The sequence below is a fragment of the Mercenaria mercenaria genome, chromosome 13 (genome assembly GCF_021730395.1).
Source record: "Mercenaria mercenaria strain notata chromosome 13, MADL_Memer_1, whole genome shotgun sequence".
Lineage (NCBI taxonomy): Eukaryota > Metazoa > Mollusca > Bivalvia > Venerida > Veneridae > Mercenaria > Mercenaria mercenaria.
The window spans coordinates 9746402-9771483 of record NC_069373.1 but is presented as its reverse complement, the minus strand read 5'-3'; the positions used below and the strand labels follow the sequence as shown (position 1 = coordinate 9771483).

General features: G+C 35.1%; 1 protein-coding gene across 5 annotated transcripts in view; it reads left to right on the top strand.

Annotated features, from left to right (window-relative positions):
- LOC123529893 (uncharacterized) overlaps positions 1-23714 on the top strand; it is a 29822-nt gene extending 6108 nt beyond the window's left edge. For 3 of the 5 annotated variants that reach the window (XM_045310468.2, XM_045310470.2, XM_045310467.2), the window contains exon 2: positions 20072-23714. In XM_045310468.2, coding sequence (XP_045166403.1) covers positions 20750-22192 — 1443 coding nt within the window. In that variant the 5' untranslated portion in view covers positions 20072-20749 and the 3' untranslated portion in view covers positions 22193-23714. Of the gene's footprint in view, positions 1-7752; positions 8020-20071 lie in introns of those variants that run through there. The other 2 variants (XM_045310469.2, XM_045310466.2) reach the window with 2 other exon arrangements.
- Positions 23715-25082: the final 1368 nt, after the last annotated feature.

The following is a 25082-nucleotide window of genomic DNA, read 5'->3' as shown; positions in this document are numbered from 1 at the left end:
TTGAGGCAGTTTTTACTTTGCTTCCTGTGCGAGCAATTGTGATTGCTTTTGCAAGCTGAGAACCAGTGTCGTTTTGAGCTGCCGAAAGAAATTTAATCTTTACGAATTTCAAATCCTTCGTCGTTGACTTGGTTATAATTAAGATTAACAGTCTGTCGAAACGGCAATTTTGTATCATGAAATTCGTGCAATAGCATGAATTTTAAAGTAAATGAAAACGTACAGTATGTTTCAGAAAATCATCTCTAATTATGTCTCCCACCACATATTGATTTACTCCTGTCTGTGTGTTGTCCATCTGTGTGTCTGTCACAAATCTTGTCCTCGCTCTAAGTCGAACATTTCTCATCCGATCTTCACCAAACTATAAGTCCTCGGCCAAGTTCGATAACTAGTCAACTCGGCCCAGGTACTTCGTTATTATGGCCCTTGAATAACCGAAAATCGGCCTTTTTACTCTTGTCTGCGCTCTAAGTCAAACAGTTCTCATCCGATCTTCACCAAACTTTAACAAAATGTGTTTGACCATAAGTCCTCGGCCCAGTTCGATAACTATAGCCAAAGCGGCCCAGGCACTTCGGAATTATGGTCCTTGAATTACCGAAAATCGGCTTTTTTACTCTTGTCCGCGCTCTAAGACAAACAGTTGTCATCCGATCTTTACCAAACTTGAACCAAATGTTTTTGACCATAACTCCTCGGCCAAGTTTGTTAACTAGCCAAATCGCCACAGGCACTTAAGAATTATGGCCTTTGAATTACCCAAAATCAGCCTTTTTACTCTTCAAAGGTATATTTGTAGTGAGTAAACAGTATATGAAGACCGACTTACTATTTAGATGATTAGGCAGTTGTGGGAGACATGCGCTTTTCTCCAAAGCAGCTCTAGTTTCTATATGATTTCAGTGAACTATATTTGAACGTAAATCTTTCTGCATGTAGAATCCATTACAATAATTCAGTTACTTCTTTACAAATAATTAAATTAGACCTCATTTTCAGTACTTTAGAAGATTTAAATGATATGAAAACCATATATTAGCCAGTAAGTATAACATGTCTTCTATATATATTATGAACTTCATGGATCTTACATTCTCATTTATGTTAAACATAACAAACGGGGCGCTGAATAGGTTTTACAAAAAGCTAATTTTGTTTTGACATTCATTTCGGATATTTATGTTACTCAGTTTACAAATATCTACTACCACAATCTGTATGTGCCGCAATGAATATGAATATGTTTCTCTAGATTATTTGTGTGGTGAAAGGCGGAAGAATGGCGGCGTATATTATCAAAAGAAACTATAACGTTAGTTTTAAGCTTTGTTGAATAAAATTTTGCATTAATTTTCGGTCAACTGTTTTTATTGTGACACCAGTTTTGTTTGTTTGTAAATAACTAAAGTGATATAAAGATTATTGCAAGACATAATTCAATTAAAAAATTTAATTCATCTTCGAAAGAAAATTGTTTACTTAATATTGCGTCCAGTAAAGCTTTTCCTTGGCGTCGGAGATATAAATACTATAAGTTCAAAATGGGAATAGTGTTGTCCAGGAGGGATTTATCCGGCTCGTATTCAAAACTTTTATTGTTTTTAGTATTAGAAAATGCATAATCATTGTTTGGATCGGAGAGAATAAAATTTACCTTCTTCTAAACTGAAAAAAGAAAACAATTGAAAATGAACATCTGATGTCGTGTAATAAAACACTTATTGACTGTCTTGCCAGTCGATAGCCCGAATCACTGGCCCTCGACCCTTGGGACCTCGGGCAATAGTTTTGACTATTGACCAATCAGACACCTAGTAAGTATAAAGCAATGAGAGCAGTATTAATTTTGACACAAATAAAAACAACGACAACAACAACAACAACAACAAAAATACAGCTTTGTTTTTTAATAAAAGGAAGAAAAGTAGATAATAAAGAATATCGAAAAGAAGGTCTGTTTCTGAAAAGAATATCTTAGTTGATCTAAAGGTTGGATGGATGACCTAGGTAGTTTCGCTTTATGAGTTGTGTATGTTAAACTGTTAAACTGTTAAACTCAATTTCCCTCGCCGCCGGCTTAATTAACGAGCTGTTATTGATAGTATCGATTGGTCCGTGGTGTATTAACCATTTGTCATTTAATTGACCAGGATGTATTAGTTAAGTTTGTTTATTTTATGGAATACACTTGGATAAAAAGACACATGAATTATTCATTAAAAAGTACAATATCAGAAGTAGAGCAAACATAATTTTATTTCACTAACTTGTACATGTACATATAGTATACAATCATATTTTGTGAGTAGAGAACAGAAAATCACACGTTTAACAAATTGTTGCTATATGATACCTGCGCGGTATGATATCATTATAATCATACGTCGTAAATAATTTACAGGTTATGAAGTGTCATATAACACATAGATAAATTTTCCTCAAATAACTTATACATGTATCAAGGATAGTAAATTGTTTTTGCTTTGATTTGTATGCATGTTGAAATAATAAAATTTAATATTTACAAACAAATTAACAGCTATAAGTCTTTAAGGGTTGTGCAGGCATTATAGTTGAACTGAGTAATTGTACATGAGCGACGGACTCGCCGTATATACTAACAGAATAGAATTTAGTTTATTAAAGTGACATTGTGTTTTGCATAATCAAAATACATTAACATCATAATACATATTCTAACACCTATTGTGAACAATTATTATCATCACGTGATTTAATGTGCTGGTGATATCCGAAAAGTCTAAATCGTTGCGGTTGATTGATTCGCATGGCCTAACCAACAATGTCATACATGAATATTTTTTCAATAGCGATTTGTTTCAAGTTTAAGTATGGACACACTTAAAGGGAAAATGCGTGCTTAAAAATCTACTGTTATGTAGTAGTTAGCTTTAGAGGATGCGTAAATACCGACTAAATATCATGAAATCGAAGTCGAATTATCGGATATCAACCACATACATAGATACAAATAAAATAAAATGAATGGCCTTCGTATAGAAAATTATAGAACTATAGTTCATCAACACATAGCGTTCCTTTTTATTGTCCAATTTTTTTTACAAGGAATTTTGCACATTTACGAGGATATAAGGTTAACAGATGTTTAAATTTGATATTGTCACTCATTGAAATGTATTCTTGGTTTCTTAGTATCTCGCTAAAGCTTTTCAATCGCACATTATTAAACAAGGAACAATTTAAAACCATATGTCTTTCGTCTTCTATCTGTTGAGAATTACAAAATTTACAAAGTCTTGTTCCGGCGTTTCACCAACATAGCGTCCAGTCTCGATGCGAAGAGGCAATACACCGCACATTAGTTGCGCTATAAGGGATCGTTCATTTCTGTTAAGATCCAGTTTTACATATTGCTCCGTACTGAATGAGCCTTTCACTGTTATATACCCGGTATGTTCTTAATTTTGAAGTAGTGCTCGTTCTCTGAGACCATAACTGGGAAAAATAATTTATTACAAACGATTTTGCCATATTAATGTCAACAATTTCTTTATTATTAAAAGTACTCAGTTAATTGTAGTTTGGTCATAATATCTCTGCCTTCACTCGACCAGTTATTAAGACACTGATTGTAGTCCCTTTCAAATACTGCGTGCGTTAACCTATTCGCATCTAACTGCAAAAGTTTGTTCCAATAGCATAGCATACATATCCATCGTCTGTAGACGCTTGGTATCCATCCGATATCGCCCGTAATAGCTAACACTGGGGCAAACCTATGGACGCCCAGAAAATAACGTATAGCTCGGTGCTGCACATTGTCAATACTGTTATACTGCTTGTAACCCAATATGCCCGCTCCGTAATCCATTACCGGGAGAACGCAAGTTTGGAACAGCTTATCGTAAGTTTTAACCAAATTCTTTTACACCATGTAACTTTGAAATAATTTGTCCTTAAGCTCGACCGGCTGATTTTGCAAGAATTTCACAGTTTACAGTGAAGTCACCTTTACAGTGAAAAGTGACACCCAGATATTTATAACACTCCACAGTTTCAAGAGAATTATTTCCAATTTTGAAGACATGTTGACTTTGGGGTATTCTATGCTTTCTAAAATGAATACATTTGGATTTATTGGTGTTAATCAAAACTCGCCATTTCTTGCACCACTCATGCATTTTGTCAAGCATGCGCTGAAGGTTTTTTTCTAACATTTACTGTATGACTTGAATCGTTGTTTTTCAAATGTTATAAGTTAATATTTTAGAAAAGTTAGAATGAGAGAAAAGATGGATCCTGACCAGACTGCGCGGATGCTGGTCGCAAACGCACTATGTTGGTTTTCTCATGGTGCGGCTCATATATGCACATACGCGCGGGCTTCTCATAAATTTTCCATAATAAATCAATGAAATAGCTTGGATGAGATGTTATGGTGAAATGATTCAGATATTGAACTTTTTGCACAATAAATTTAAAGTCAACTGAAGAGCGATAGAGGTACATCTTTCGGCTTAACCTTCTAAAAAGTACACGCTAGTTTTATCAGTCCCCTCCTGGTTGAAAACCAGTTTCGGGGACTATAGGAATGCGCTTTTCCGTCATTCCGTCCGTCTGTCCGTCCGTGCCCGCGAAATGATGGTTAAGTGACTGCATAACGGTACTTTATCTTTGATGTCATTCATTCCGTTCTGTTTATGTGACCTTTTTCTTTTTATGTGACTGTTAGAACAATAGAGAGAACAATGAGGATGTCACATAAATACCGTTTCGTTAGAATGTCCGTCCGTCCGTCCGTCCGTCTGTCCGTCCGTCCGCAATTTCGTGTCCGGTCCATAACTCTGTCATCCATGAAGGGATTTTAATATTAATTGACACAAATGTTCCCCATGATGAGACGACGTGTCATGCGCAAAACCCGGACCCCTGGCTCAAAGGTCAAGGTCACAATTAGAGGTCAAAGGTCAACAGGGCTTTTTTCCTGTCCGGTCCACAACTCTCTCATCCATGAAGGGATTTTAATATTACTTGGCATAAATGTTCCCCATGAGGAGACGACGTGTCTTGCGCAAAACCTGGACCCCTAGCTTAAAGGTCAAGGTCACAATTGGAGGTCAAAGGTCAACAAGGCTTTTTTCCTGTCCGGTCCATAACTCTCCCATCCATGAAGGGATTTTAATATTACTTGGCACAAATGTACCTCATAATAAGACGATGTGTTATTCGCAACTTTCAGACCCCTAGCTCAAAGGTCAAGGTCACACTTAGCAGTCAAATGTTAACATAGCATGAACAGGGTCTGTTTCGCGTCCGGTCCATAACTCTGACATTCATTAATGGATTTTAATATCACTTAGCACAAGTGTTTCCCATGATAAGACGACGTGTCATGCGGAAATCCCGGACCCCTAGCTCAAAGGTCAAGGTCACAATTGGGGGTCAAAGGTCAACATAGTTTTTTTTCCTGTCCCGTCCATAACTCTGCCATCCATGAAGGGATTTTAATATTACTTGGCACAAATGTTCCCCATGATGAGACAACATGTCATGCGTAAAGCCCAGACCCTTAGCTCAAAGGTCAACGTCACAGTTGGAGGTCAAAGATCAGTACAAGTATGGATTTGAAAGTGTTATTCGTGGTATGTGCAGTACAAGACAGATGAAGAAGGTTTTTTTCCTGTCCGATCCAGAACTCTGTCATCCATCAAGGGATTACAATGTTACTTGGCATAAATGTTCCCCATGATGAGACGACGTGTCATGCGCAACACCTAGTACCCTAGCTAAAGGTCAAGGTCACACTTTGAGATCAAAGGTCAAGAGGATTTTGTTCCTGTCCGGTCTATAACTTTGTCATGCAAAGCAGGATTTAGATATCAGTTGGCACAAATATTCCCCTGGATGAGATAGCATGTCGTGCTCAAGAACCATTCCCTAGGTCTAAGGTCAAGGTCATATTTAGAGGCCAAAGGTCAAATTCAAGTATGACTTTGTACGGAACATTTCTTCTTCATGCATGGAGGGATTTTGATGTAACTTGGACCAAATGTTCACCACCATGAGGCAACCTTGTTTTTAGATTACATCCCTTTGTTATTATAAATAGATTTTATTGTAACTTTTTTATTACTGGCGGTAGAGAAAAATCGAGACCACTTTTCTATGGTACAGCATGCATGTTGCATCCAATTCTTAGGTGTATTTTGACCTATCTCTACCTGGTAAAGAGTTTCTTGTGGACTTATATAGATTTTTTTAAAATTAATTTCCCTTTGTTCTTACTATAAATAACTTTTTTATAATCAGCCAAAAAAAATCAATATGAAAACAACTGTGGGTTTTTATATATGCACATTTTAATCCAAGTGTGTTGTTATAACAAATTGTATATATAGTACAATATTGTTTATACATCATTGACAGATATCAGTTCATGTTATACTGCAGTAGAGAAAATTAGGTGCCTTCCTATTACGAAAGACCCGTGGTGACATTTCAACTTCATTATTTCACGATTTCTGCTTCCTGATTTCACGATTTCCACTTCATGAATTCACGAATTCACGATTTCTGCTTCCTGATTTCACGATTTCTACTTCCTGAATTCACGATTTCCACTTCATGAATTCACGATTTCACGATTTCCACTTCATGAATTCACGATTTCACGAATTCACGATTTCGCGAAAAAAACTTCACGATTTCTTGATTTCACGATTTCCACTTCATGAATTCACGATTTCACGATTTCCACTTCTTTCTTCACATTGTGAAATCGTGAATTCGTGAAGTGGAAATCGTGAAATCGTGAATTCATGAAGTGGAAATTGTGAAATCGAGAATTCGTGAAGTGGAAATCGTGAAATCGTGAAGTGGAAATCGTGAAATCGTGAATTCATGAAGTGGAAATCGTGAAATCAGGAAGCAGAAATCGTGAATTCGTGAATTCATGAAGTGGAAATCGTGAAATCAGGAAACAGAAATCGTGAAATAATGAAGTTGAAATGTCACCACGGGTCTTTCGTATAATAAGGTATTTAGTTTATAACGAATGAAGTTCTCTCGAAACTTGTAAAGTTATTGCTGAAATCTAGTTTTCGCCGTTCGTTTGCTGCTAAAAGGGCCATTTGTAAGCTATATTTCACTGGTACTACCAGGTTCTATACTCGACAAAACATGTCGAGGAAATATGGGCAGTTTTGACCGATTAAAAAAGTGTTCGAAAACTTAGACTATGTGGGTTTTTTTTTCTAAATACGAAAACTGTCGTTAACTGACAAAGTCAAAAACGACGATAATCCAGAATATACACCGAATATGTCTTTGTCACAAATGTTCCAGTTTACGTTATGCAGTCGGGTACAGAATAAAGGCGCAATTACACTGCATAGCAATTATAAAATTCCGCTGTTATAGCGAAGTGGTAAAGTGTCTCTGTCTTAGATGAAAGATGTCCTGAGTTTGAGTGCCGGTCAGAGATTAAATATTTGTATTTTGATACGGCATATATTTTTGAAGGTTTATATTGTTTTCGATTTTCTACATTTTTAGGACCATTGTATAATGATCCAGATCACTGTTCAGGGTATAATGACGTACACCCAAACAGAAATCATGTATATCATATCCATTTTATGCTTCCGCGCTTCAAAGCTTTTCAACTTCCTAGTTATGTGAAAATTATAAAAAATCGCAATGTTTAGAACGCACCTAAAGTTTCAAAATTAATCCACCATAATAAACATATAAACCTACAAAAAAGTTGCACTTTTTTTACACGTTAGATATCAAGACGCGGATGCACGGTTTATTACCTTTATCATATGAACGAACTTTTATTAATGTTCAAATGTTAATGTAAAAATATCAATAAATTGAAAATATACTACATTAATGATTAGCGTTGTGCATCGTTGCGGAATATTTGAGGAGTTTAAAACAAATTCACGTGAATTATTCATGTCTGAAGCAGTTTGTTGAAAGGATACATAGGGTGTTGGACACTATACAGATGGATAATTTATTCACGTGGTATTAAATATCTTGTTATGCTTTTGTAGCTTGGGGTATATCATTAAGTTTTTCTTATGGCATCTTGCAGAATACCCTTTTGGTATAAGCTTCACAATTTTACGACGGTAGTAATCGTGTTTTAATATACAAATTAGGTGTTGTGACTTTTCGTCGGGGGAAACATTTTTTTCTGTTTCTTTGCACGTTAATTATGTCCAGCTTTTGTTGTTTTGGTCCCCCGCCAAATGTGTCGCAGGGATATTGTATTGGCATTGTCAGTCCGGCTATTCGTCGGTCCGTCCGTCCGTTCGTCCGATATCGAAAATACTTATAATTCAAAAAGTGTATCTTAGCTAGAATGACCAAACCTCACATAATTATCAATAAGCACATGAATTTTGCTCACATACAGTATTATCTCCCTTGACCCAGTAAAGGCAGTTTTCCCTTTAATTTGGTGAAGAAAATGAAAGTGTTTATAATTAAAAAAAAGTATTTTAAGTAAATTCAAAAAAGTATTTTAAGTAGAATGACCAAACCTTACATAATAATCAATTAGTACGTAATCATTGCTCACTTTTATAATTATCCCCTTGGCCCACTTGGGGCCATTTCTAACCCGCCGCCTATATAAAGTCATTTCTTCAATACTTGAATATGAATAATGTATCACTTTTTTTAAAGTTTTCTGCACTTAAATCAACATTGTTTATCAGGTATTTACCGTATTTGCTCATTTTTATCATTTAATACGTTTCTTTTCGAAAAAGAAAGTTGCAAAAATCTTTACTCTTTTCACTTCATTTAAATGTTTAAGATGACAAGAATTAACATTACGTTTTTACAAGGTATTTTAAAACCTAATCAATTCGTTCGGATCATCGATAACAAAGTTAGATATACAACTAAAATCATAAATGTTTATACGTAAATAATCATAGGACGCTGGAACCGTTTGGTGAATGGTCCGTACTTGCACTAACATTTGCATCTTTTTGGAATTGACCTAGCCATTACATACAATATAAGACGTTGATTGACAGATTTCAATCAAGAGTCTGCCTTGTCTATCAATTATTGTATTTTTAGATGTACATGTAGGAATGTGAACATTACTTGCTGTTTCATTGTCATTATCGCATAGTGCGGCAATTTTCCTTTGATCTTTGCAGCATGTTATACATAGTAACACACATTATTACTACAAAACTGTGCTGATATCTTACAAAACTGTTGCGATATATATCAACACGGAAATCTCTATGGAGTTTCATAAGAAAAAAAGTGTTCCGATATATATCAGCACAGTAAAACTGTTCCGATATATATCGGAACACTTTTTCTCTTTTGAGGTCTTATCAAGGGAGTATAATTTTTTCCTTTCAAAGAAAAGATGATTTTAGCTCCAATTTACAGTTCACAGAGAAAGAATTGTCACAAACACCTACATTTATAAAGTAAAAGAATAAATAAACTAGAATATTTCAAAAACTTGATAGTTATTGCCAAATTCAGAACTACATGAAATATATGAAATTCTGAGATTTCTCAAATGTTTCTTTTTCTTTGATTTTTTTTTACAAACAAAACAACAAGTTTTATAATATGTCTGGCCAATGAAATGCAAAGATTTAAAACCAATGCAGAAATTTGTTGGGTACTTTTATCTGGGGAACACATTTTCTAAAACAGAAGTTTTAGTGTTTCAGTCAGCGAGGCGCAGAAAGGGAATCAAAATAGGTAAAAATAATAATAAACAAATTTAAATGAAAATAATATATAAATTTTAATGATAAACTATGCGATAAAACAGTTATAATATGTAATGCTCGTGTGTTACCAGGATATATCAGAGCTAGGGGTACATCTCGTTATTTTTCTCTTCACATATCTGTCTCGGCCTACCGGCCTCGACGATATGTGCAGAGAAAAATACCCTCGATGTACCCCTAGCTCTGATATATCCTGGTAACACACTCTCACACATACTATAACTATTACTTATCAATATAATTGTCACACCCTTTACAATATCTTATAGGTTCGAGGTTTGACCGTTTAGATCACCAAAACCAAAACATTTCCATACAACTGATACTATTATATTCATTTGAACTTTGTATATGTATACTCTTATGTTACTGTAACATGTAACCAGAGTTAAATAAAGCGATGTTATGTTATGTTATGTTATGTTATGATACTTTTCAAAGGCAGTTTCAAGTTCCATAAAAACGTCAAAATTGTCAGTATTACTTACTGTGGAACAATTTGGTGTTTTTTACGTAAATATTTTTTTATTTAAACAGAACAAATATTTTCTTTGTAATTCAACCCATAGTATTACATTTGAATACTTTCATTTTTTTATCTGTTTATCAAAATAGATATCACCGTTTAAAGCGGCCCTTTGTTGTATTTTATGATTCGAAATTAACAAAGCGCATCCAGCCGCCAGTGTTAATAATGGCACACAATTTATGGTTAAAAGTTGCTTTAAAACGATGTTATAACATTAGAGTAAGAGTATAAGACTAACGCAAAACTCTATTATTTTTCTTCCTTAATAAAAAAATCTTTATACTGTCCAAATTGCCATTTAAAAACCTTTATATGTTCCTTAGTAAAAGAAAACCGGATTTGGCAGATGTATGAAACATTCTTGGATCAGAGAATAAGATATGGGGCCTGTGCTAACAGATGAACAGTTGACTGTGAAATTTGGGATCACAGAAATAAACTTTAAAATCATGCTTTTCCACTGACCGTTTCGAAACGGAACCCAATGTCCCCTTTAATTTTTGTTGTTGTTTTTTTCTTTCTTTTTTTTTCAATGTATTTTTGTGTAAATGGCAATCAACTACTCATCTATACATTCACTCCTGAGCGCGGATATTTCTGTCAGGTCATTGCCCTTGCTCTCGTTTTTTAGCTCACCTGAGCAATGCTCTTTATGAATTTTGGTCAGAAAAATAACCTTGATAAAGTCTAGGCCAAGTTTGAATATGGGTTATCTGGGGTCAAAAACTAGGTTAGGTTAAATCAAAGAAAAATCTTGTGTATACGATAGAGGCTGTATTTTTCAACTGTTCTTCATGAAATTATATCAGAATGATAACCTTGATAAAGTCTAGGCCAAGTTTTAAAATGGATTATCTGGGGTCAAAACTAGGTCACTAGGTCAAATAAAGAAAAAAACCTTGTGTATGCAATAGAGGCTGTATTTTTTAATTGATCTATTTATTTAGTCAGAATAATTGTCTTGATAAAATCTAGGTCAAGTTTGAATATAGGTTATCTAGGGTCAAAAACTAGGTCACTAGGTTAAATCAAGATAAACCTTGTGTATGCAATAGGGGCTGCATTTTACATCGGATCTTCATGAAATTTGATCAGAATGTTTGTCTGTATAAAATCTTGGTCGGGTTTGAATATGCATCATCAATGGTTAAAACCTAGGTCATCCGGTCAAATTAAAAAAAAACTTGTGTACGCAATAGGGCTACATTTTACACTGGATATTCATAAAATTTAGTCAGAATAATTGCCTTGATGAAATCTAGGTCAAGTTAGAATATGGGTTATCTATGGTCAAAAAACTAGGTCACTAGGTCAAATTAAAGAAAAACCTTGTGTATGCGATAGAGACTGTATTTTTCAATTGACCTTCATGAAATTTGGTCAGAATGATAGTATTGATGAAATTAAGGTCAAGTTTGAATATGGGTCATCTGGGGTCAAACACTAGGTCGCTAGGACAAATTAAAGAATAACGTTTTGTATGCGATAGAGGCTGTAATTTTCAATTGAGGTTCATGAAAATTGGTCAGAATGATTGCCTTGATCAAGTCAAGGTAAAGTTGGAATGTAGGTTATCTTGGCTGAAAAGCTAGGTCACTAAGTCAAATCAAAGAAAATACTTGTTTACCCTCCAGATTTTTTGTCCAATCTTAAGGAAGACTGGTCAGAATATTTGTGTCCATGAAATCACTAGGTCAAACATGCTTATACTGTTATTGTGTGTTTCTCAGGTGAGCGATCTAGGGTCATCTTGGCCCTGTTGTCTAGTATATACATCAAAACGGACCCTTAGGCTTACGCCGCGGCCGAGTGGTTAAGGTCATTGACCTCAGATTACGTGCACCTCATCGATGTGGGCTCGAAAACCCGCTTAGTGTGTAGAATTCTTCATGTAAGGAATCCATTCAGACGACATATGAAAGGTCGGTGGTTTTACCTGGATACTGCCAATGTTTTAAACAATGCACGAAGAGGAAGGGGAATCTAGTGTCTAGCCGATGTTATAAGGTCGCCAAATACTAGTAATATAAATTGTATCGGTGTTATTCTATGATTAACATAAGTTCCGCCAAGCGGGGCAATATACGCCGAAGGGTTGTATCAGAGGAGGACGGAAGCAAAATGTAAAGAAAAAGTGTGCAGGGGTGGACGTTGGGGAAAAGCAGGATGTGTGTGCGGTGGCAGTGACAGGATACTAAAAGGCAAGATAGGGAAGAAAATAAATGATTTTATTTCGGTCCTAGTGGGTGGGGGTAATGGGGAATGTAATGTAAATTGTTGCAGTCTGCAATCGTCTCATCACCACCTGCCTATTTCCAAATTTCAAGTCAATACCTTTAACATTTTTAGGTTATGCTCTGGACACAAATTATTATGGGCAGATTTGACCTTGACCTTTGACCTACCACCTGGTCTATGCACTCTCCACTGCACATAATCACATCACCACTTACCTACTACCCAAGTTTGAAGTCAATACCTTGAATGGTTAAACAAGTTATGCTCAGGACACTAAATATGACAGACAGATTTGCCCTTTGAGCTCATATTATGACCTTGACCTTAAACCTAACACCAGATTCATGTTCAGTACATACTGTCTCACCACTACCTACCTACATGCCAAGTTTGAAGCCAATACCTTCAATGGTTACTAAGTTATGTTCCGGCTCAATCTGTGACCTTGACCTTTGAAATACAGAGCCGGTTTAAGTGAGTGCTCGTGCGTTTCAACTTTTATGTTTTCCACTACAAAAAAGAAACAAAAATACATCACCATCCACCTATATGCCAAGTATAAAGTCAATACCTTTAATGGTTATGAGGTTATTCTTCGGACACGAATTATGACGGCCAGACGGACAGACGAACGCCCATCACATAAAACGTCCGTTTTCTCTAAACAGACGTATAAAATAAATTCAGACGTGAGCACGACCTTAAGGACGTTTACATATATTACATGAGGAAACTTGCATGAAGAATAGTTGAAGTTCCCGGTCGTTTCAGGAAGTGTTGTTCTTGAAATGCTAGGTTATAAAACGAAATAGTTGTTATAATAGATAAAACTTACTTTTTCCATCAACTGCTTTTACCGTGACAATCGTTTACAATCTTGGAATAAAGAAGAGCAGACACATTACAAGCACGGGCGTTACAGACATTCTCTTTTACTGACAGGCCTCTTTGCAGTGAAATATTATACATTTGAATCTCGCTTATCTCAAAATGCCGGCTATCTCGAAGAAATGTTTAAGAAGTATTTGATATGTAGATCTAATCCATGCACAATATAAATGGAATATCATATATAATATTTTACATAGCTATTTACACTTTGATAGTAAGAGAAACTATTACATTCTATCAATTTTCTAATGCATGTATGTACAATATAGTATGTTCAACTTCAATGTACGATGTTTTATCACATGCTTATCAACAATTCCTTTCAAAAATTACATAATTCTAAACTTTTCGAACATAAGTGAGATAAGAAGATTGCTTACACGAAAGAAAAATTCGCTATTAATTGTTATAAACATTAATTATTCAAATTTGTATTATTTGTATAACTATATAAATGTAGTCACAGTCGTGGATGTTACTATAACAGCTTTTTGTTCGCATTCTTAATTAAAAGAAAAGGTGCATAGCATATAATCGCATTTATAATGATTTCTCGTTATTTTTCTCTTCACATATCTGTCTCGGCCTACCGGCCTCGACGATATGTGCAGAGAAAAATACCCTCGATGTACCCCTAGCTCTGATATATCCTGGTAACACACTCTCACACATACTATAACTATTACTTATCAATATAATTGTCACACCCTTTACAATATCTTATAGGTTCGAGGTTTGACCGTTTAGATCACCAAAACCAAAACATTTCCATACAACTGATACTATTATATTCATTTGAACTTTGTATATGTATACTCTTATGTTACTGTAACATGTAACCAGAGTTAAATAAAGCGATGTTATGTTATGTTATGTTATGTTATGATACTTTTCAAAGGCAGTTTCAAGTTCCATAAAAACGTCAAAATTGTCAGTATTACTTACTGTGGAACAATTTGGTGTTTTTTACGTAAATATTTTTTTATTTAAACAGAACAAATATTTTCTTTGTAATTCAACCCATAGTATTACATTTGAATACTTTCATTTTTTTATCTGTTTATCAAAATAGATATCACCGTTTAAAGCGGCCCTTTGTTGTATTTTATGATTCGAAATTAACAAAGCGCATCCAGCCGCCAGTGTTAATAATGGCACACAATTTATGGTTAAAAGTTGCTTTAAAACGATGTTATAACATTAGAGTAAGAGTATAAGACTAACGCAAAACTCTATTATTTTTCTTCCTTAATAAAAAAATCTTTATACTGTCCAAATTGCCATTTAAAAACCTTTATATGTTCCTTAGTAAAAGAAAACCGGATTTGGCAGATGTATGAAACATTCTTGGATCAGAGAATAAGATATGGGGCCTGTGCTAACAGATGAACAGTTGACTGTGAAATTTGGTATCACAGAAATAAACTTTAAAGTCATGCTTTTCCACTGACCGTTTCGAAACGGAACCCAATGTCCCCTTTAATTTTTGTTGTTGTTTTTTTCTTTCTTTTTTTTTCAATGTATTTTTGTGTAAATGGCAATCAACTACTCATCTATACATTCACTCCTGAGCGCGGATATTTCTGTCAGGTCATTGCCCTTGCTCTCGTTTTTTAGCTCACCTGAGCAATGCTCTTTATGAATTTTGGTCAGAAAAATAACCTTGATAAAGTCTAGGCCAAGTTTGAATATGGGTTATCTGGGGTCAAAAACTAGGTTAGGTTAAATCAAAGAAAAATCTTGTGTATACGATAGAGGCTGTATTTTTCAACTGTTCTTCATGAAATTATATCAGAATGATAACCTTGATAAAGTCTAGGCCAAGTTTTAAAATGGATTATCTGGGGTCAAAAACTAGGTCACTAGGTCAAATAAAAGAAAAAAACCTTGTGTATGCAATAGAGGCTGTATTTTTTAATTGATCTATTTATTTAGTCAGAATAATTGTCTTGATAAAATCTAGGTCAAGTTTGAATATAGGTTATCTAGGGTCAAAAACTAGGTCACTAGGTTAAATCAAAGATAAACCTTGTGTATGCAATAGGGGCTGCATTTTACATCGGATCTTCATGAAATTTGATCAGAATGTTTGTCTGTATAAAATCTTGGTCGGGTTTGAATATGCATCATCAATGGTTAAAACCTAGGTCATCCGGTCAAATTAAAAAAAAACTTGTGTACGCAATAGGGGCTACATTTTACACTGGATATTCATAAAATTTAGTCAGAATAATTGCCTTGATGAAATCTAGGTCAAGTTAGAATATGGGTTATCTATGGTCAAAAACTAGGTCACTAGGTCAAATTAAAGAAAAACCTTGTGTATGCGATAGAGACTGTATTTTTCAATTGACCTTCATGAAATTTGGTCAGAATGATAGTATTGATGAAATTAAGGTCAAGTTTGAATATGGGTCATCTGGGGTCAAACACTAGGTCGCTAGGACAAATTAAAGAATAACGTTTTGTATGCGATAGAGGCTGTAATTTTCAATTGAGGTTCATGAAAATTGGTCAGAATGATTGCCTTGATCAAGTCAAGGTAAAGTTGGAATGTAGGTTATCTTGGCTGAAAAGCTAGGTCACTAAGTCAAATCAAAGAAAATACTTGTTTACCCTCCAGATTTTTTGTCCAATCTTAAGGAAGACTGGTCAGAATATTTGTGTCCATGAAATCACTAGGTCAAACATGCTTATACTGTTATTGTGTGTTTCTCAGGTGAGCGATCTAGGGTCATCTTGGCCCTGTTGTCTAGTATATACATCAAAACGGACCCTTAGGCTTACGCCGCGGCCGAGTGGTTAAGGTCATTGACCTCAGATTACGTGCACCTCATCGATGTGGGCTCGAAAACCCGCTTAGTGTGTAGAATTCTTCATGTAAGGAATCCATTCAGACGACATATGAAAGGTCGGTGGTTTTACCTGGATACTGCCAATGTTTTAAACAATGCACGAAGAGGAAGGGGAATCTAGTGTCTAGCCGATGTTATAAGGTCGCCAAATACTAGTAATATAAATTGTATCGGTGTTATTCTATGATTAACATAAGTTCCGCCAAGCGGGGCAATATACGCCCGAAGGGTTGTATCAGAGGAGGACGGAAGCAAAATGTAAAGAAAAAGTGTGCAGGGGTGGACGTTGGGGAAAAGCAGGATGTGTGTGCGGTGGCAGTGACAGGATACTAAAAGGCAAGATAGGGAAGAAAATAAATGATTTTATTTCGGTCCTAGTGGGTGGGGGTAATGGGGAATGTAATGTAAATTGTTGCAGTCTGCAATCGTCTCATCACCACCTGCCTATTTTCCAAATTTCAAGTCAATACCTTTAACATTTTTAGGTTATGCTCTGGACACAAATTATTATGGGCAGATTTGACCTTGACCTTTGACCTACCACCTGGTCTATGCACTCTCCACTGCACATAATCACATCACCACTTACCTACTACCCAAGTTTGAAGTCAATACCTTGAATGGTTAAACAAGTTATGCTCAGGACACTAAATATGACAGACAGATTTGCCCTTTGAGCTCATATTATGACCTTGACCTTAAACCTAACACCAGATTCATGTTCAGTACATACTGTCTCACCACTACCTACCTACATGCCAAGTTTGAAGCCAATACCTTCAATGGTTACTAAGTTATGTTCCGGCTCAATCTGTGACCTTGACCTTTGAAATACAGAGCCGGTTTAAGTGAGTGCTCGTGCGTTTCAACTTTTATGTTTTCCACTACAAAAAAGAAACAAAAATACATCACCATCCACCTATATGCCAAGTATAAAGTCAATACCTTTAATGGTTATGAGGTTATTCTTCGGACACGAATTATGACGGCCAGACGGACAGACGAACGCCCATCACATAAAACGTCCGTTTTCTCTAAACAGACGTATAAAATAAATTCAGACGTGAGCACGACCTTAAGGACGTTTACATATATTACATGAGGAAACTTGCATGAAGAATAGTTGAAGTTCCCCGGTCGTTTCAGGAAGTGTTGTTCTTGAAATGCTAGGTTATAAAACGAAATAGTTGTTATAATAGATAAAACTTACTTTTTCCATCAACTGCTTTTACCGTGACAATCGTTTACAATCTTGGAATAAAGAAGAGCAGACACATTACAAGCACGGGCGTTACAGACATTCTCTTTTACTGACAGGCCTCTTTGCAGTGAAATATTATACATTTGAATCTCGCTTATCTCAAAATGCCGGCTATCTCGAAGAAATGTTTAAGAAGTATTTGATATGTAGATCTAATCCATGCACAATATAAATGGAATATCATATATAATATTTTACATAGCTATTTACACTTTGATAGTAAGAGAAACTATTACATTCTATCAATTTTCTAATGCATGTATGTACAATATAGTATGTTCAACTTCAATGTACGATGTTTTATCACATGCTTATCAACAATTCCTTTCAAAAATTACATAATTCTAAACTTTTCGAACATAAGTGAGATAAGAAGATTGCTTACACGAAAGAAAAATTCGCTATTAATTGTTATAAACATTAATTATTCAAATTTGTATTATTTGTATAACTATATAAATGTAGTCACAGTCGTGGATGTTACTATAACAGCTTTTTGTTCGCATTCTTAATTAAAAGAAAAGGTGCATAGCATATAATCGCATTTATAATGATTTAATATTGGTTACGTTTATTTATAGTCGAGATTGGAAACCCATAATTATGATATTGGCAACTTGTACAGTAGATTGTTAGTAGTGTTTATAGTCGCGATCGGTAACCCATATGATATTGGGATTGTTAGTAGAGTTAGAAAGAGGATAGTTCACGTTACAGAAGACGCTCCAATACCCGAAGCTTCCCTGGTTCCTTAGCGTCCAAGATGTAAAGCACACACGAGACTTTTACGCCCATTGTCAGTGATTTTATTTGGATGAGCCAACATTACATTGATGAGGCTCTTTAAGATACTAAAATCTATAATGTGTGCACTTCTGTGCTCTCTCACTGATTTTTGGCATGTTTGGAGTCCAAAGCAAAAGTCAGTTTTGGTGCTACATTCTTGATTTAACGCGATCAGTTGGGCAAGTAGCCATTAATCATTATTGAGCACGTTCCATTGCTTCCAGATACATTGTAAATCAATCAATTAAAAATAAGAATGATAAGCCATGTATTTGAAAGGTTCAATGACCTTTGTTTTTGTACATCGTACGAGGGACCTGCAAAAGTTCTGTCACTAATGGGCTTCCATGGTTTTATCCAAGATATTTTTAAAACACTTCATTGAACTTGAAAGGTGTGTCCAAAAGCGAACGATATCCGTTTATTTCGTGCAAATTGCCTTTCAAATGACCGAGGCTAACATCGCTGGTCGAACAGGATGCGCGATTGTCTCAGTTGTATGGCGTAACAGAAGGCAATGTGCAAACCATTCTGAAAAAGCGTTTGGACCTGAGAAAGGTTTGCGCTAAGTGGGTACCTCATTTGCTCACTGAGGAGCAAAAGAAACAATGCCAAGGAAATGTGTCAAGGAACTTTTGAAAAGATACAAACCTGGATGCACATGTTTTTGCCACAGAGAAGGGTTGATAATAGGCAATGGAAGCGAAAAGATCAAAAACGCCCCTCTATTGCCAAGAGAACTGTAAGTTCGGAAGAGATGTTGTACGCAATTTTCTTCAATTCTAGTGGGCCTGTCGTTCAAGTGCCTTGTCCGTCTGGTCATACAGTCACTGGACGATTCAACAAGAACTCTGTACTGAAGAAACTGGAAAAGTTTTACAATAAGAAACGTTCAAGCAAATGATGGTCAAGAGTTCATCTTATACACGACAACGCCTCCTCTCACAAGTGCGAGATTGTTAAGTCTTTTTTTGCTTCTGATAAGGTGGAAGTTGTAATCCACCCACCTTATTCACCTGACCTGTGTCCCTGTGACTGTTTTTTTTATTTCAGCTCAGATTGGATTTATAAACCTAAACATATTGGTGACATATACAGATAAAAATTTAAAAAGTGGATAAAAATTTAAAAAGTGAAAAAATAAATATCTTCTACACGTATTCCTTAATTGTTCAATAATTATGAAAAATTCCTTCAAAAGTTTGCAGCTCATACCTTTACAGCTTCGTCATGTTTATGCTTTACATTTTATATCATCAGTAGGCTGCATAGATGTGTAAAGTAGACAGAAACATTTATAAATGTTTAGTGTAAGATATAAAGAAAGCATGTCAACTTTCTCGATTCAGATAAATTTCAAAAAGTGATTTTTTTTTTCTAAATGTTTTTGTCTATCATTTTCAGGGATTACATCGCGACTTTGAGACAAACGCGCACAATAATACAATAATATGGAACGTCAGTGCAGTCGCGTATCAAGAAAGGAAGCATTTATTGCATGATGAAAGTAAAGTAATTGAAAAAGTGATTTTTATTTTAATGAAAAAGCAGATAAACACCTTTCGTCTTCGACTGAAAACTAACAACATATCCAAAACGTTCACCAACAGCGTGTGCTCAAGAGTAGAATCTCCTTGTTTGTACACGTTTTTTCCCTGTTTGCCAGAAATTGGCAAAAAGCAAAGGTTTTATGCAAGAATAACCAGCTGAAATATCTATTTTTTTTCTTTTATTTCAGAAAAGCATGAAGAGATCTGCAATTTTTACAAGCAGTAGAAGAATGTCGACCAGAGACGTTAACTTTATGTGATGGTATTTCTATACAACATGAAAAGCTTCACGAACCATTTCTCTGCAAGTTCTTAGAAACGAAATATGACAACGTTTTACATAACATTTTATAAGACCTGTATGATGTTATGTCTACTTCATTTTTGATGATACGTCGTTTACTTATAGCGACTTTCTGTGACGTTCTTTCTTCAAAATTTGCTGAAAGCAATAAGGAACTCGTGCGACGTCATTTCTAATACTGTATAATATATAACGAACTTAAAACGTCTCATTGTTGCGCCATATTTTGCGACAAGTTGACAACTTGTGACTTGCAACGATTTCATTTGACCACATAACGATATAAACAGAATGACTTCTTTATAGAAAAAGTCTTCAGTTTGATATTACGCTGTTCAGAAAGATTCTATGATCTATTTATGATTAAGCGTATATTTGTTTGGGATCTGCAAACGCTTTTACTATGGTTTATTGCTTGATGATATCTTAACTATGAAAACACAAAACTAACAGATGTTGAACCATAGGAAATCAAGGGCCTACGTGTTAAGTAAAGAATATTTTCGAACAAATGAATTATGCAATTGCATTATAAAGGTGACATGTACTGGTCAACTTAACCATGCACTCGGGCCAAAAATCATTATCATTGGGAAGAATGTCTGACTGTTTAACGCTTGTGTTTAGAAGGAAGCAACATATTCTTCCTATGTTTTGTATTCTTTTTGTATTTTCAATTCTATTCATGAGTGTTGGATTTACGAACAAAAGGTATACAAAACAAATAAATCATGCAAACACAGTCGCTTCAGAGATACGTCACGTGCACGAATGTCACTGCTTAGTTACTGTTGCAGTCCCTAAGAAAACGCAGGACTTGGAAGGCGAAGACAAAAGTAAAAAACTTTCAGAATCCGGACCGACTTTGCAGCGACGAGACAATATGAAGCAGGAAATAAGCCAACCATATCATCTAGAAAGCGTTGACTCATTCAAACAAAAAAGTGACATTAATAAGCAGAATACTGTTATAAATCCGAAGGAGGAACTTCAAACACTTGACACGAAGAAAAAAGATTCTGAAATTAGTTTATCTCAAAGAACTTTAAAAATTCCTGATGATTTGCAACGTATTACACTAAAGCCGAATTTTACTCGTCTGATAAATGCTTCACAAATTGTTACTACAGTAAATGCCACGTACACTCTTGAAAATCCAACTTTATGTTCGTCTGTCCGTAACTTGTCTATTGTTGTTATAGTTCATACATCACCCGATCATATTGACAGGCGATTATCCATCCGCAATACTTGGGCAAATGACGCATTTTATCTCCATCTTGGAAATGTGAGAACTATTTTCTTATTAGGGAAAACGAAATTCCAATATTTGCAGAGTAACATTGAAAAAGAATTTAAACGTTATGGAGATCTTCTTCAAGGGGATTTTATAGATGATTACCATAATCTCACATTGAAAGGGGTAATGGCGTATAAGTGGCTTACAGAACGGTGTAGGAATGCGGAACTTATTCTTAAAGTTGACGATGATATATCAGTAGACATGTTTAAGCTCTTTACCGAGTATTATCCAAAATATCGTTCAGAAAAAATGTCAATTATTTGTAACCATATCTTAGCACAAACAATGGGTATATTAAGACAGAATGACAGCAAGTGGTATGTGAGCAATAATCACTTTAAAGGACTTGATGCATATCCTACAGATTACTGCTCAGGTTTTCTTGTAATATTTACTAACGATTTAATACCAGCTTTATATCAGTCATCTAGAGTAACTCCATTTTTCTGGGTAGATGATGTTTACTTGTATGGTCTGGTTCCCGGCAACGTTCCTGGTTTGAAATACATTGGTTTGACTGGAAATTGGCACCAGTTGGGTGGGCAAGATGCTTTAAGATGTTACAGAAATGCAACGGAGACTTGTCCGTTTTTAGTTGCTGGGGCAGGCGCGAAAGGAGAACCAGAAGAGCTATGGCCACAGATGGTCAAAAGATACGCACTGTCATCTAAAGTTGCAGGCGAAAAAATACAAGCAAACTGACAGGGATACTACACTTATTGTCAGAATTAGTGTCGAGTATGACATTGATGTTTATGAAATAATGTGACTTGTTCAAATGCTAGATTTAAAAAAAAATCCAAATACGTAACAGAACTACACAAATGATGAAATAAGTGATGGTGATAATAATGAAACTAATTTAACTTTCATTCACTTTGCACGACTGTTGTTAGTAGGACACATTGGCATCTACATGGTAATGTAGTTATCAGTTGCAGTAATTAAAGCACAAACCATTTTTCATAGGCCATTCACTGCATTTTAGTCAATTGTGTTACTCTATAATTCAATATACATGATTGTAAATACTTAGTCAATGCATTCGTGCTAATTGTGTTACTTATTTAGATTTAAACATAACAGCTTATCATCTGCCTCCATAACATATTTACAAAAGGCATGCAGAAGAAAATGAATGAAAAATATTAATTCATATACATTTACATATACATGAGAGTGTAAACATATTGGTACGTCATTTTTACAGGAATATTATATATGCCTATCTGTTACTTGAAATGCCTCAACAACTTAGTCCCATAACTGCATTTGAGCCAGTTGTGTTACTCTGTAATACAATATATATATTCTAAGTCCCAGTTGTGTTACTCTGTAATACAATATATATACTAAGTCCCATTTGTATTACTATGTAATAAAATATGTATACTTAGTCCCCTAGCTGCATTCGAACCAAATGTGTTACTCAGTAATACAATATATATGTACTTAGTCCCAGTTGTGTAACTCTGTAATACAATATGTATACTTAGGCCCATAGCTGCATTTGAGCCAGTTGTGTTACTCTGTAGTACAATATACATACTAAGTCCTAGTTGTATTACTCTGTAATAAAATATGTATACTTAGTCCCATAGCTGCATTCGAACCAGATGAGTTACTCTGTAATACAATATATATACATGTACTTAGTTCCAGTTGTGTAACTCTGTAATACAGTATGTATACATAGTCCCATAACTGCATTTGAGCCAGTTGTGTTACTCTGTAATACAATATAATAATACTTAGTTCCAGTTGTGTATCTCTGTAATAAAATATGTATACTTAGTCACATAGCTGCATTCGAACCAGATGAGTTACTCTGTAATACAATATATATACATGTACTTAGTTCCAGTTGTGTAACTCTGTAATACAATATGTATACTTAGTCCCATAACTGTATTCGAACCAGATGAGTTACTCTGTAATACAATTTATATACTTAGTCCCAGTTGTGAAACTCTGTAATACAATATGTATACTTAGTTCCATAACTGTATTCCAGCCAGATATGTAACTCTATATAATTCACTATATATACTCACATCTCTTACTGCAGTTACCCTGTAAATTAAATATATTGTTATGTATATTATATTATAAGAGATACACATCTGGCTTGAATGCAGCGAGGAGTCTACGAAAAACAGTACATTTTCAATTACCCATATCGTAACGGTACGTTTATTTAGTACTATAAAAGCAAAGTATTCGCCATTATTGTTTTGATTTTATGCTACCTTTGAAAAGGGCCTTATTAAAAGCCGACAGCGCTCGGGTTAACTACGTAACTTTAGAAATGGTAAGTATTTATTTTCCCAAACTGTAAATTTTTTTCGCGAGGGAAACCCATATTTACCTCTTCCGTATTTGAAAAAGTATGACTTTTTAATGAGGTGCTTTCTAAATAAGTTTGAATACTACTGACATTCAAACAATGCATATTAGTTCAAAACGAACCAGCAATATTTTAATATTTACATTCGCCCTATTCTTTTACATTGAAAATCATGACATTCATTTTGTATGAACAGCAAAAGAAAATGCGCGAAAGTTATGTCATCGCTGCTTAGTGATAATGGGCTGCTGTTTAGCCGACGTCCGCGTATAGCCAAGGAGAACGTTCTTTAGATGACGTCGAAGTTGTTCCGTCTAGCGAAGAGAATGGCCGGGAAGCTGATTTTAATGTTGAATGCAACAAAACAAAACAACATTGTTTACAAATGCAAAAGAAATATAATGCAAATATAAGAAAAGAATTTTTTTTTCGGAGTTCATGCGAAATTAACGACAGAAAAGGATCGGCAAATCCATATTCGTGTTTAATTTGCCGATCCTATTCAGTCGTTCAAATTAAACACGAATCGCTAGCGCGATTGACTGATTTGCCGATCTTTTTCTGTCGTTAATTTTTCGCATGATCTCCGAAAAAAAATATTTCATTTCTTAAATGTTTCATATCTCACTATCCAGAGACGGATACAGGACAGAAACAATACAGCAGTTGGTTCGATAAATCAATGTCTGTATAAAACAACCCGTTCGGAATACAAAAAACGGTTCGATAATCAATGTTCAAATAAAACAATAAATACGCTATAAGCATTTGGCCTGCACTACAAAAGGTCTAGAAATATCATTATCGAATTTAAGCCACGCCGTACGTATATGATTTCAATATCATTTTACCGTTGCCTTTGAAGAGTTCTTCTGAAGTTTGATTTTGAATAAGAAAACACATGAGCCGTGCCATGAGAAAACCAACATAGTGGGTTTGCGACCAGCATGGATCCAGACCAGACTGCGCGGATGCGCAGTCTGGTCAGGATCCATGCTGTTCGCTTTCAAAGCCTATTGGAATTAGAGAAACTGTTAGCGAACAGCATGGATCCTGACCAGACTGCGCGGATGCGCAGGCTGGTCTGGATCCATGCTGGTCGCAAAGCCACTATGTTGATTTTCTCATGGCGCGGCTCATATGTAGATTACTATACATCATTTTATTTTTGTGAATGGTTTTAACGATATTTATTATTATTTCGTATGTCTCTGTTGCTTATATATTTACTTTTTTTTCTTAAGT